The 15,957-nt window shown below is 39.7% G+C and overlaps 1 protein-coding gene across 1 annotated transcript in view; it reads right to left on the reverse strand.

Annotated features, from left to right (window-relative positions):
• Positions 1-15,957, reverse strand: part of LOC144516115 (glutamate receptor-interacting protein 2-like) — an 84,151-nt gene that overhangs the window by 21,069 nt on the left and 47,125 nt on the right. The window contains exons 12-14 of the mRNA XM_078247319.1: positions 9,379-9,442; positions 8,426-8,571; positions 3,974-4,118 (exon numbers count right to left, since the gene is read on the reverse strand). Of these exons, the coding sequence (XP_078103445.1) occupies positions 3,974-4,118; positions 8,426-8,571; positions 9,379-9,442 (355 nt within the window). The remainder of the gene's footprint in view (positions 1-3,973; positions 4,119-8,425; positions 8,572-9,378; positions 9,443-15,957) is intronic.

Raw genomic sequence — 15,957 nt, forward strand, 5'->3', positions numbered from 1 at the left:
CTTTTCAGCTGGACTGCCAAATTCAACATGCTTTTGATTTATTTATTTGGCAAAAAATTTTGGTTTAACAAAATTCTGGCTAAGAACATAAGGAACATAAAAACTTCTTAATTGTCAAATCTGTAGTAGCGGAATAGATTTTTTTCAAAATGCGGCTTTGTTATTTGTATATTAAAATGGCCAAATTATAGACTAAGGTCATCAACATAGAGTGAAACATAAGCTCTGCATCAATAGGCTGTTTAACCGCTGCAGGGAGAAGTTGCTCTTTACCAGTGGTGGAATGTAACTAAGTACATTCACTCAAGTACTGTACTTAAGTACATATTTGAGGTACTTGTACTTTAGTCTTTTCTCTCCATGCCACTTTCTACTTCTACTCCGCTACATTTCAGAAAGAAATATTGTTCTTTTTACTCCACTACATGAATCTGACAGCTTTAGTTACTAGTTACTTTACAAATTAAGATTTTTGCACACAAAACACATGTAGTTATAATATACAATGTTTTATTATTAGGGGTCCAATCCCGAGTCTGGAAGAAGCAAGAGCTATGCCGTTTGCACAGCAGGGCTGTGGAACCCTATTGTTTTTGTAAGGATTATTCTTCTCCGCCTAAAACTCCAACTACAGCCTAAACCGTACATGGTGGGGGGTTGCCATATTCAGGACTGGTCCGAAACTCCGCAAGGACATCAGGCGCAGCAATTGACCCACTTCCACCACTAGGTGGCGCTATATTTGGCCCTATAACTCCCACACCGTACACCGGACATTTAAAATCCATATATCCACGCGTTCCCTGGATCCAACTGAATCATGTGATATAGGCCACGCCCATTTCCGCCTAAACTTTTATGCGTGAAAAATCGCGATTTATCAAAAACCTACTTTTTCGAACTCCTCCTAGACCGTGCGACCGATCGGAACTAAATTTGGCAGGTAGCATCTCCAGATAGGCCTGACAAAAAGTTAATAAAAACTATTTTGATAGGATAAAAATTGCACATATTACGCACAAACAAATTTGTGTAGCTAACTATGAAAACACCAACTTTGCCATATCTCAGCCAAAATAAATGCTATCAACGCCAAACTTTAGATTCTTGTTTGTCGTGACCCTCTGGAGGTCGTGCACACGTTTTACGAAAATTGGTCACTAGGGGGCGCTACAAGTACAAAAAGTTTATATCTCATGAACCGCTCATCCGATTTTTACAAAATGTGTTGCGTATCATCTAGGGCCACTCCTGAGGCCAACCCTAGAGTGGGGTACTGAGGGTTCAAAGTGGGCATGGCCTATGGGACCCACATCTAAATTTACTACTTATAATAACGTGAACAACTTTAAGTTTACAGGGTAGATAAACAATGGGTCATGGACCACACCTACCTACTAAATTACACATGTGGACCACTAGATGGCGCTATAATGGGGGTTTTTTTGCCTTTAACTCCCACATTTCACATCGCACATTAGAAAACATTACATCCACGTCTTACTTGAATCAAGCTGAATCACATGATATAGGCCACACCCATTTCCGCTAAAATCTTTTTTCGCAATATCGCACAATGCGCAAAACCAACTTTTTCAAACTCGTCCTAGGCCGTGCGATGGATCAGCACGAACTGGTAAATAGCATCTCCAGATGGGCCTGACCAAAAGTTACTCAAAGAATTTTGCTAAATTAAAGTATGCACATTTTACAACCAAACAAATTTTCCTAGCTAGCTACCACACACATATCATATCTCGGCCAAATTAAATGTTATCAGCAAAGGACTTGGGATCCTTGTTCACCATCCCACTACAATGCTCCGTACCAAATTTGGCAAAGATCGGCCTTTAGGGGGCGCTATAAGCAACGTTTATTTGTTTTGGCCAATAACTCAATGCATTTAAATGGGAAATTTGCAATTGCAATAAATTGCAGTAAATGCAATCAACACGAAACTTGTGATGCTCGTTCGACATGCCGCTGTGAGGCTCTTTGCCAAATTTGGCGAAGATCAGCCATTAGAGGGTGCTATAATCAACGTAGACAAGTTTTGGCCCTTTTACTCAATCTATGTTAATAGCATATTTGCAATGGAAATGGACCACAGACCTTGCAGCTCACACTTCTCAATATTTACTGATGTTTCCCTCCTACTGTTAGGTTTTGGTTTTGGCTTTTGTGTGCTCCCCTGTTTTTTTTACAATAAACACCCACTTGACAAAGTTTCTACAACCTTTAGTGGACTCTTTTCTCTCACTTTTTCAATCCAAAATCAACACTATTCATAGGCGCTGATACCGTGCAATTAAACATTGCAGTTGGTGCTAAGTGGAGCATCTGTCATAGTGTGATTGGTTATGTTAGTGTCATTGATTCTTAATTTCCCACGAAGCACCCACGGAGGAAAACATAAATCGGCGCCTATGACGCCATTTGCAACAACTTGACCACCTCCCCTGCTCCTTCAACCACCACACCTGCCTACCCCCCTCCACCATCTCGGTCACTCTCTCATTTCTCTCTGCTGTTAATTATTAAGAAGTTTGTTTATTGTAGAGAATTGTTAAAGGTAGTCTGTATATGCATGCAGGTGAACTTTTGACCGCTACGTATGCAACGACGACGTACTGCAGACGTTGAGGCTCGCACCTCTTGATATTTACCAATGTTTGCCTCCACGCCACCGGGCTTCGGGTTCCGCTTTCGGGCGCCGGGGCTGACTGGTGTGGGTGGCTTGGGCCCCGTTATAACTGCTTGCAGTTCTAGTTACAAATGAAACTACCCAACAATATATCAGCCTACAAGTCCAGCTGAAATTATTCGACCATTAAACACTTAGTTGATTGACAGAACTGTTTGGATCGTTTCTACAATGTGAGGATTTTTCTGCATTAGTAAAGGATCTGAATACTTGTTCCACCACTGCTCTTTCCTACCCGGCTCTCTCCTCTTTGCACTGTCAATAGACATACTGCCGTGATGTCTTCGCAAATGCGTCATCATATTGGAAGTATTGCTGCTATGTGTTGCAAAGTGCCTGCACACAGTCGCTGCTCTATCCACCACTTGTTATGACATTGTCAGGTAACACTAAATCAGTAATGCTCTCATACAGCAGACAGAGACTGACTGGCACCTTCGTTCTGCCCCTCATCCGTGACTGAAACTGAGGTTTTACCTTTTACCTTTTTTTTCCATGCTGTTTCATCCCTAAAATATAAAATTTCTTGTTTGTGTACACACTAACTTGGCCAACAAAAGGCTGATTCTGGTTCTGAAACCCCTTCCCAACCTAATATGACACTGTGAAAGATGATACGGTGAAAAGATGGGACTCCTGAGGGTTTTTAGGAATCACACGTGTTGGTCAAAGTGTTCCTTTTAGCTGCCAGTAGAAAAGAACATAGTATACACACATAATACCTCTTGTAAATTCAACGGTGGAGCTGCAGGTAAGTTGTTCCATGTTGTGCATGCTCAGGCTGTCAGTGAATGATGACTCGTCACCGCTACTGATGTTGCACAAATTGCATTTTTGGAGGCTCGATGGTGCTTTTTGCCCCCAACTGCTCCTTCCAGGCAGCACTGCGACCGCTGCCTCCAAGGCACCTAACCCTAACCTTAACCCTAACCCTAACCATAACCATAACCAGTGCCTAATCCTAGTGCCGTTGGGGGCAAAAAAAACACCGATAAACCTTTTGCCGTGAAATATTAAAAGTTTACAGCAGCACTTTTAGTAGTCCTGGTAGTCTTCCATTTAATGTTTTTGCCACATTTGTATGCTGAAGCGCAATGTTAAAGTATGAAAACTGAACAATCCAAAAATTTCCAGCTGCAATGCCTTTCCTAATGCTTCAAAACTCAAACTTGTAACCTAGATTTCAAAGAAAAGACCGTGTGTGTGTGTGTGTGTGTGTGTGTGTGTGTGTGTGTGTGTGTGTGTGTGTGCGTGCGTGTGAGCATGTACCTCTCGGCAAGGCCTCTCTTGGTTAGGCCGGATATAGTGATTGGGTCAAAAGGCTCCTCGGTGCCCGAGATGGTGATACCCAGAGGGCCTCCATACCGCTTCAGCTCCACTGTGTAGATGATGCTGCCTGACGTCTCCTGCTCATCTGATACATACACACACGCACACGCACGCACACACGCGCACGCGCACACACACACACACACACACACACACACACACACACACACACACACACACACACACACTCACACACGCACGTGTTATTTTAATGTTTCATCTGCAATGGGTTGATCAAACTATCATAGTATGATGCTCAAACTATCTACTGCATCACGTTCCCTGTTCATGTGAAATGCACACACACACACACACACACACACACACACACACACACACACACACACACACACAAACATTTGATTCCACAAGTAGGTCAAAACTCATCTCAAGACAGCACTGGTGAGAAAGACACAGTTTCCATGGTAACCAGGGAGAAGACTGCCTAGTCATAATGTAGCATTAACACATAATCTCTGTGTTTCACCCCATGCATGTGTCTGCCTGTGTGCATGCTCTGAGTCATAATCTACTCTAGCATGATTACACAATCCTTCCCTGTGTTTGTGTGTGTGTATGTGTGTGTTTGTGTTTTACATCACATCAGAACACACAGTGGAACAGGGTGACATCTCCTGCAACAATCTGGATGTGTTCATGTAATGAACTCGTCAAATCCAAAAATCCAAGATGGTGGTGGTCAGAACACGTGACTAAGGGTGCTTTTCACACCTACCTCGTTTGGTACGGAAATTTAGTCAGACAAAAAGAGGTGGTCTGGGTCCAGATCAAACTTAACCATGGTTCGGTTTGTTTCTAATGTGAAAGCATTTTTTGGATGGTTGGATGGTTCAGACTTTCGGACCAAATACAGGAAGTTCAGGCAGACTACCTGGTTTTATCAGACCGGGGAAGCTCCTTAAGGAATAGCTCATTGCTTAGTGTGCACATGAGAGAGTGACGTTGGATGAGCTCAGAGCAGACAGCTGTTGGCTATCAGAGCAGAGAATAAATTAGCATTTTACCTGTTAAGTGGTAGTAAATGTACAGTGTAGGTTTCAGTTTGTCTCTGAATAAATGCTGCAGCGCCTCAGAACCACTAAAAAAAGTAATTGTGGGTACCTTTAGCCTCCGTTGTTGGTGTTAGGCATGCTGCTGTGGTTGTTTTACTTATTTTATTACATGTACTGTAGCCTATTTATAACTTGTATTGTATAAAAGTTTAATAAAGGTCTTTTAAAAAAAAAAGTAAAGACATGCTGTAATGAACGGTTAATATTCCGTCCTAGTCTGGGTCATCATTGTTATATCTAGTAACAACACAAAAACAACAAACAAAACAACAAAACAAAAAGAGCCACGGTAGCACGGGGAGCGCAGGAGTTAGTTACAAAACAAATGATTAGTTACTGTATGTCATGTATAGTTCTTTAGTGCAGTGTTAGGCCAAGGACCCCTCAGCTGAAAAAAAACGGAGCGGGGACCCCCTACTACATATGATGTATAAAATTGAGTTGCATATTAAACTGGGCCTACAATACCATGTAGGGTGGCCTGGAGCCTTCAGATATACCTTTGTATGTAATGTATACTAAGCTATTAAAATAATTATATTTATACATCATGTTTTAAAGCTTTAGTGCGTAACCTTTTGATAATAATGTACGTCCGTTACATTCAAGCCATTACAAAGCTAATTAAGACTATCAGCGCCACACAACTCTGTATTTGTCAGTATGGCTATGTTCAGAAGATTGTGTCGTCCGGTGACTTTCCTGCACAGAAACTTGAGTGAAAATAATTACCTCTTCTGAAGAGTCCATCATGTTTTTTTAATCCTACGTGTCCTCCTTGGCTACTAGCAACTGCTTGGGGGAGATGTGGGTGGGGGTGGTGCGCGATCACGTAAGGCTTGTATCATGTGGACGCGCCGACAGTGTTGTTGTCATTACTTAGAATTCCTCATGGGGGAGACAGACACTACGCACTATAGCTTTAATGTTAAAATGTGGAACAGTGAATCCTTAAGTTTAACTGTATCTGTGGATGTGCTACCTTACCTATAGGCCAGTAGACCTATCGTCAATGTTGTGTAAATAATAAAAAGATAATAATATGTTGGATTCATGTTAATATGGTATATATGTACATCTTAAACTATCCAACAATAATTTGGTAACCCTTTTGCAGCAACTCTGAGGACCCCCTGTTGAAGATCTCTGCTTTAGTGCACTTGCATAACTGCAGTGTGAATCCAAAACTAACCATATCAAATGTATACAATGTAGTGATAGATCGATTTTATCGGCCGGCCGATATATAGGGCCGATACGCGGCTGCTGCGTTCACCGATAGTTTTTCCCAGCATTATTTACAGACAGGCATCCACAGGCAGCTCTGTGTTGCTGGAGACGCTGCTTTTCACGTGCAGAACATGCACTGCCCCTCGCTCACTAGCAGAGTGCTCTTAAATTACAAATCAAGCACTTTATTTCAATGGCTACTTTTCAGGTTTACTGTTTTCTTCAATTATTTAAATGTGTTGACAAAGGACATTTTGTGATGACCTGATTATATCTGTCTTATAATACGTCAGCAAGCTATGCATCATCAAGGCTGTGTTGTAGATGTTGATGAACGCCTTTTATCCTTTCACAGTTAACCATATGCAGTGCACCCATCCATATGATGCACATTGCACACGTCATTTGGGTGATATGAATGTACGATGATTGCATAAGTGACACTGTTTTTGTTTATTATTTTTAAAGAAATGCAGATTCCGAAAACAAATCCAGTGTGGCAGGGTTTACATTTTTATGATGTAAATTGAGGGAGCAAAAGCAGTATCGGCTCCAAATCTCAGCTCAAGAAAATCGGCAGCCGGTATCGGTCATCGGCTAAGGCTGATGAAAAAAAATCGGTACCGGCACTAAAAAATCCATATCGGTCGATCCCTAATACAATGTAACAAAAACATGAACCTTGGTCTGCAACTTGGTTCAGACTTTGAGGTGTGAAAAGGCCCTAAGTGAGGAAGCACAAGGCTCCTGGATTAAAATGTATGGTGTACACATTAGACCACTACACCAGCAGGATATCACTTTCCTACACATTTTCTTGCTATATCCCAGATATTTCGTTATTTGTTCTTCATGATTTGTTGAAATATAACTTGTGTTTCACCCTGGATTAAATTGCTCACTTTTCCAATAGTTTCCTCACTGGGATCAGTAATAAAGAAGCATCTTACAGTGTCCCAGTTGACCCATTTTAGAGCTTGAGCAGAAATCCATAAGTTGCGGACAGCACCACCACCTGGTGGTCAAAGACTGTTAGTGCATCTCCTTAAACCCTTTAAACTCCAGTAGAAATGGTCCGCCAGTGCGTACACTGGTGTTTTGTGCTAATTGTGATGTAATTTATTAGAGTTTCTTCAAATGCTTCATATCCCTAAAATAAATACAACCTAAGCTGCAAGTCAATAAACCACAATGTGTCATAAATATTATATTATATTTCTTCATGTTTGTGAGGTGTTTATTGGTTTTTACAAATAGGCTAATTTATCTTTGCTAATAATGTGTGTGATTCATGTTAATGTATATTTTCAAACATATTTTAACTTTGGGGGAAATTAACTTTCAAAAAAGTATTAAACAACAATTTGGCTGCCCCCCTGCAGTGACTCCGAGGACCCCCTGTTGAAGATCTGTGCTCTAGCTGTTATGGTTTTATTTTGGAACGCCAGGATCATGTAGACAACAATCTCCCACGGCCTTAGGGTTAAAACTGATGCCTGCTGAGCTGATGAACATTATTTCATAACAAACACATCAGAAAACTAAGTTTCTGACTGAAAAGTCTTAGTTGTGCAATGGTGCTTCCCCTACATCACATCGCTCAACACCCTCCCCTCTCTCCCTCCCCTCACCTCTGCCCCCAATAATGCTGGACTCTGAACCCCCCCTCCGCATCAGGATCACTTTACATAAAAGAAGACACTCAGGAACTCTTCCTTTACATTGCACATTTCAATATCTTCATCTTTAGTTTTCTGTACTGTTTGATTTTGCCTTACATTTGCACTATTTAGAATTCAATACTGTATTGTACATATTACTTATCTTTTTTCAATTGTATATATTATCTGTTTTATCTTATTTGTACATGTTATCTTTTTTAAAATCTGTATTTGTATATATTTCTTATCTTTTATATTATATTTGTTGTACGTGTCCTTATTGCACCATGGGTCGGAGAGAAACGTATTTTCAATTGCTCTGTATGTCTGGCACATATTGCAGAATTGACAATTAAAGTGGACTTGACATTATCATGTTTACTGAACCAACATAGACAGACTCAGCATGTCCATATGCACACACGCACCTGAGTTGTCTTCATCTTTGCGTATCTTTAGTTTGACCAGTTCCTCACACTGCTGCAGGATCTGCTCGGCATCTTCCTTAGAGCAGTTCTCCAGTCGGATGTTGTCGATGGCCAACAGCTTATCACCGGGCTCCAGTGTTCCTGTTCTGAAGGAGAGACAGAGACACAAAGGTGGAACCACGTACCATCTCTTCTGTCAAGGTTGTCCTACAGCATCCTCTGTCACATTTCTGTCAAACTGTACCCACAGAGCGGCACTTGTAAGTATACTGAGAATAGAGTGTGACAAGTTAATAAATAATAGGGATGGGAAAAAGGATCAAAAATCATATGTATCGTGACTTTTTTCCCGCCGACGATTTTGAAAATCGATTCTTTTCCCTAGAATGAATATTTTTTTATTATTTTTTTTACCAATGATTCACCTAAATACTTTGTTTATACGGTAACGCCGCCACCGACTACATCATATCCGTTTTCTGACCGAAAACAGAAAATGCTGAAAAGCCATGTTATGTACTTCTTTACAAATGAAATATATAAATGTGTCATGTCGTCTGACTGACATGTGATGTGCATTCTTCTTAGAAAAAAATGAGTTTTTAGAAAGGTCTCATGATATATTGTCTCTAGAAGTGTATTATTCAACTTTTGTTTTTGTTAAAGAAGGAAAAGAAAATCACAATACTTAATACTATCGAATCGCAATACTTCTAGAATCGCAAAAAATTTAAATCACAATGCAATTCAAATCGGCACATATGTACGGTGAAAGATATGAATCGGGACCAAAGCATATCATCCCAGCCTTATGGATATATGTACATATATACATGCCATATACAGGAAGACACAGTTGAACACTAAATACATTAAAAGAGATCAAAATTCAGGGATGAGAAAAAAACGTGTTAGACCCAATAAAGAATCTAATAGTGCAGACTGTAAGATACCTGTGGGCCATGCTGCCCTTCTTGATGTCAGAAATGATGAGGGGCTCTCCTGGCTTCTTACTGGCTGTGGAGGGAGATGACATCACACTGAGCAGCAGCAACAACAAGTCAAAGTGTTCATTGCCATATGCACAGTTAAAAACAAGTTGCCCTGTACGATGCAATTCTTTCTTAGCCCTCCACACTGAATACCGTTCAAAAGGAAACGAAAAAAAAAGTACACAAATGCAAGAAAACAGAGAAAGAAATAACACTATGTGCAATATACAATATATACAGAAAGAGGAATATATGTCCAAAACAACAAAGTATGTAAGTGCATATAACATCAACAACAAATTGTGCTACATTCATTCATTCATTCAACCTTTATTTATCCTCGAGAGATCATTGAGGGGCGAACCTCCTTTTCAATGTCATCAAGTCGGATTACAAAGACAAATACAGGACAACAACACAGAAAGCACAATCATAAGGAATAGAGAAAGACAATAAAACATTTGAAATTGGAAACAGATTTGATAAATAAATTAGGATAATAGGGACGCAAAATAAAATAAAATGATGTAAAGCAGTACCAAGTAGAAGTATGCAGGTTTAAAACCAGGTTTCTAAATTGTCCAACAGGCTGACAACTGAGTTGATTTTAAGAAAGTGCTTTAATTTGTTCCAGGAGTCGCTACATAAATAACATTGGTGAAAATAACGTGTATTACATTATCAAGTTTTATATTGTTTTTATAGAATGGAAGGAAGTTAAATCTGTTACTAATATGTAGTTGCACACATCACAAATCAAATACCCAGACAGACACTGAGACTGAGGAAGGCTGTACGCCTTGTTCGCACGGGAGTAATATTACCAGGGCACCTCATGTGATTTTGAAATTGAAATTTGATATGTCTGTGTTTCGTGCTGCCTATCACACGTGATGAGTGAAGTCTGTATTTTACTCTAATTTACTGATATTATCAGACAGATATGATGTCAAGGTTCTGTCAAAACTTTCTTTTATAATTGCCAATGCAGCCAATACAACCTGGAATTAGGGGTGTCGCAATACCAAAAATTCAGTGGTCGGTGCAAATACCAGTAAAATAACACGATTCCCCAATGCCAATTTCAATACCACAGTAAAAAAAAAAAGGATTTTCTAAGATTCCATGTACTTGAACTTGAAACATGAACTTCTTTATAAAAAAATTGTATAGAGATACAAAACATGTGCAATAGAGCAAAGAACAACATAATAAAGTGCAATGAATGGTCATAGTGCAACAACTAGTGTCCCCAGACACATTCCAGACTTCCAGGCATCTTTTCAAAAGGTACTGTGCAAAAACAACAACAGTGTTTCTAACCAGAGACATTACAAACCCCGGGTAAATATTGGAGATGTATTTGAAAGATTGAGACAGCTTAGAGCCCAAAAGGACGCCGAGTTGGCTAATTTCCTCCTGAACACGTAGCTAAGCATTAGCTTCAGGCTAATTTATCACGGCTACAGGGACGGGCATTTTATGTCATTACAACATTCGTGTAATCACATCAACTTATATAGCTAGAGTACCCAAGTTGGATACTCGCAAAAACAACTGAGATACAGCCAGTAAAGTGATCCAAATCCAAATTACAGACATGGAAGATTCACACAGGATTAAGATCACAGACAACCTCCGTAAGTATTACAAATGACTAGAGGTCCCCAGGCAGTGTTGGAATGTTACTAAGTACATTTACTCAAGTACTGTACTTAATAACTATATACTAAAAATTGTGGTACTTGTACTTTACTTAAGTCTTTTCTTTTAATGCCACTTTCTACTTCCACTCTGCTACATTTCGAGAGAAATATTATACTTTTTACTCCACTACATTAATCTGACAGCTATAGTTACTAGTTACTTTACAAATTCAGATTGTTGCACACAAATCACATGTAGTTTATAACATACCATATTTTATTATAAATAAAAATGATTAGCTGATTAATCATTTAGTTGGTTGACATAACTGTTTTGTTTCCAGTTTCTAGAATGTGAGGATGTTCTGCATTTACTTTCAATACTTTAAGTACATTTTCCTGATGATACCTACATAACTTTACCTAAGTAACATTTTCAATGCAGGAATTTTATTTATAACAGAGTATTTTTTACAGTGTAATATTTAGGATCTGAATACTTCAGAAGATGGCACCATTGCACCATTCTCTGCCTCAGACGCTGCTACAGCACAGCCTGTTATTCATGCAGACGCATTATAAAGTGAAGCTGAAAACTCTCTGGTGTCAGGCACTGATCAGCCCTTATTCACCAATGTCATTTTTGTTTTGTTGTATACAAAACCCCCCCACACATCAGGGCCATTTCTCTCAATTTACACATAGTTTTTACATAGTTGGGATGACATTTGTCTTTTAAAATGACACATATGGCTTTATTGAAAGCCTTCATAATCAGTTTAACACACTCTTACTGGTAAAACACTTTGAGGTACTTGTACTTTACTGAAGTACTTTAATTTTGTTACGTTGTACTTCCACACCACTTCATCTTGGAGGCATTGTACATGTTATTAACTTTCAATAATACAAACTATAATCAACTAATGCATTATGATAATTTTTATCGTTTTTTTTTTAGCCATCCCAAATTGTGATGCATACTGTACACATTAAAGCATTCATAATTGTAATCCAACAACATAATGTTTATTATTCTGAAATGGGCTGTTCTGCATAATGAGTACTTTTACATTTGGTACTTAAAGTGCTCATATTATGCTCATTTTCAGGTTCATAATTGTATTTAGAGGTTGTACCAGAATAGTTTTACATGGTTTAATTTTCAAAAAACACCATATTCTTGTTGTACTGCACATCGCTGCAGCTCCTTTTTTCACCCTGTGTGTTGAGCTCTCTGTTTTAGCTACAGAGTGAGACATCTGACTTATGTTCCATCTTTGTTGGGAGTCGCACTTGAGCAGTAGCGAGGTAAGGACTACTAGCCAGTCAGAAGCGGAGTATGAGGGCGTGCCTAGTGACTTTCATTCTGCATATGCATGTCATTTAAATTACACATACATGCTAAATACATACACACACATTGTATTGTACTTTATTAATTTCTTTCAGTTTTACTACTAAATCGAAACTACATGTAGAGTCTGGATTAAAAAAACAGAGCTTGGACACTACTTCCTGACTCCCGTGTTGTTTGCACAGAGTTTGGTTGGCGGTCTAGTGCAGCGAGGACAGTACACTTGGACTTGAGTAAAGTTTTAGATGCAGGACTTTTACTTAACGTAACAGAGTACTTCTACACTGTTGTATCGCTACTTTACTTCCTCCACCAATGTGCTTTACCAAAATAAATACAGAGACCAGTGTGTTTTCACACTTCCTCAGCCAGTCCGAGGATTCAGTTTTTTCTGGTCATATGTGCTTTTTAATCATTGTGATACGGATGTATATATATATATATATTAGTGCTGTCAAACGATTAAAGTATTTAATCGCGATTAATCACATAAACAACCACTGGATGGGAAAAGGGTATTTTACAATAACTTTGAATGCACCACCAGGCTGGTGAGGCGAGGCTGAGTCTGTGTTTTTCAGACGGCAGCTACAATCTGGTGTTAGAATCCTCTACAATGAAATACAGTTACACTTTACACCGTTTAGTTGTCAGCATTTTAACCGTGTTTACTCCAGCTGCAAGCTAACAGTAGGTTCACGTTAGCTGCTGCTAAGTGTAGTGTTGACTAGCGTCCCGTGCGGCGATGTTTCAATTCCCTCTAATGTCCGATTTCAGAGCATCAGAGAGAAGCGCAGGCATTTAAGTGGCACCTATATAAGGCACCGAAATCCGCGTTGCTATTCGGTCCGGTAGATGACAGTCGTTAAGGCACTGGTTGTTGACATTTTCCCATTCAAAATGCCGATTTTCGCCGAAAAGCGACTAGTTTGCAAGTATGTACTACTCTTTGGCCGACTCGCAAGCCCAAACAAGTGTGTCTGTTGTTTGTTTCCGGTCTAGCTAGATCCGGTGTGGTGTTATAGTTTTTCTAACGTTACTAGTTGTTGCAACAGCATGTGAAAAAAACTACAAAGTTTGCTAGGCCAAAAAGAACGTTAATCTCGCGATAAAAAAATTGACGGCGTTAAAATGGGTTTGCGTTACCGCCGTTAATAACGCATTTAACTGACAGCACTAATATATATATATATATATATATATATCTTTACTCCAAATATTTAAAATGTGCTGGGTTCAACAGTCTACAGTACCTGCCACTGAGCTCACACTACCATTGGAACACTAAAGTACACACACATTCCAGACTAACAGTTTTGTGGGACAGCAGCACTAAAGCTTTACAGTGAAGTATGTAATTAATAACTTCATCAATCATCACAATAAAGTCCTTCACTGGAAGAAAAATAACAGCATTGCAAACTGCATTCAATATGTTTAAAATACATTGATTCTTCTGCCAAAAGTGTGACATTTTGGTAGCTGAACCAAATAACGTTTTACATATAGCTAAATTGTATATGCACCATGAACATTACAGAATTCTCACAAGGTTTTGGAACCTGGCTGCAGGGATTTGCTACTATTTAGCCTGAGGAGCGTTAGTGAGGTAGAGCACTGATGTTGGACAATAAGGCCTGACATAATGGGGTTATGGTCAGGGCTCTGTGCAGGCCACTCAAATTCTTCCACTCCAAACTGCGAAAACTATTTCTAAAGCATCTGTCCTTCTGTAAAAATCAGGAAAGGGCCTGCCACAAAGTTGGAAGCACAGTACTGTATAGATCTAGAAATATAATTTTTATTATCATTATCTATTTAGATTTGCTTTAATTGCAACTAAGGGGCCTCAGGCTTTTCTCATGAACCATTGGTACATATACAGTGGGGAGAACAAGTATTTGATACACTGCCGATTTTGCAGGTTTTCCCACTTACAAAGCATGTAGAAGTCTGTAATTTTTTTTTTTTTAATAAAAATTCAGAAAATCACATTGTATGATTTTTAAGTAATTAATTTGCATTTTATTGCATGACATAAGTATTTGATACATCAGAAAAGCAGAACTTAATATTTGGTACAGAAACCTTTGTTTGCAATTACAGAGATCATACATTTCCTGTAGTTCTTGACCAGGTTTGCACACACTGCAGCAGGGATTTTGGCCCACTCCTCCATACAGACCTTCTCCAGATCCTTCAGGTTTCAGGGCTGTCGCTGGGCAATATGGACTTTCAGCTCCCTCCAAAGATTTTCTATTGGGTTCAGGTCTGGAGACTGGCTAGGCCACTCCAGGACCTTGAGATGCTTCTTACAGAGCCACTTCTTTGTTGCCCTGGCTGTGTGTTTCGGGTCGTTGTCATGCTGGAAGACCCAGCCACGACCCATCTTCAATGCTCTTACTGAGGGAAGGAGGTTGTTGGCCAAGATCTCACGATACATGGCCCCATCCATCCTCCCCTCAATACGGTGCAGTCGTCCTGTCCCCTTTGCAGAAAAGCATCCCCAAAGAATGATGTTTCCACCTCCATGCTTCACGGTTGGGATGGTGTTCTTGGGGTTGTACTCATCCTTCTTCTTCCTCCAAACACAGCGAGTGGAGTTTAGACCAAAAAGCTCTATTTTTGTCTCATCAGACAACATGACCTTCTCCCTTTCCTCCTCTGGATCATCCAGATGGTCATTGGAAGACTTCAGACAGGCCTGGACATGTGCTGGCTTGAGCAGGGGGACCTTGCGTGCACTGCAGGATTTTAATCCATGACGGCGTAGTGTGTTACTAATGGTTTTCTTTGAGACTGTGGTCCCAGCTCTCTTCAGGTCATTGACCAGGTCCTGCCGTGTAGTTCTGGGCTGATCCCTCACCTTCCTCATGATCATTGATGCCCCACGAGGTGAGATCTTGCATGGAGCCCCAGACCGAGGGAGATTGACCGTCATCTTGAACTTCTTCCATTTTCTAATAATTGCGCCAACAGTTGTTGCCTTCTCACCAAGCTGCTTGCCTATTGTCCTGTAGCCCATCCCAGCCTTGTGCAGGTCTACAATGTTATCCCTGATGTCTTTACACAGCTCTCTGGTCTTGACAATTGTGGTGAGGTTGGAGTCTGTTTGATTGAGTGTGGGGACAGGTGTCTTTTATACAGGTAACACGTTCAAACAGGTGCAGTTAATACAGGTAATGAGTGGAGAACAGGAGGGCTTCTTAAAGAAAAACTAACAGGTCTGTGAGAGTCAGAATTCTTACTGGTTGGTAGGTGATCAAATACTTATGTCATGCAATAAAATGCAAATTAATTATTTAAAAATCATACAATGTGATTTTCTGGGTTTTTGTTTTAGATTCCGTCTCTCACAGTTGAAGTGTACCTATGATAAAAATTACAGACTTCTACATGCTTTGTAAGTAGGAAAACCTGCAAAATCTGCAGTGTATCAAATACTTGTTCTCCCCACTGTATCTATAAAAAGTAATGCACTGTAATTCGTATGTATACTAAATATTTATAACTGTATGCAACACATTGACTGCCGCT

The sequence above is a fragment of the Sander vitreus genome, chromosome 4 (genome assembly GCF_031162955.1).
Source record: "Sander vitreus isolate 19-12246 chromosome 4, sanVit1, whole genome shotgun sequence".
NCBI classification, from domain to species: domain Eukaryota; kingdom Metazoa; phylum Chordata; class Actinopteri; order Perciformes; family Percidae; genus Sander; species Sander vitreus.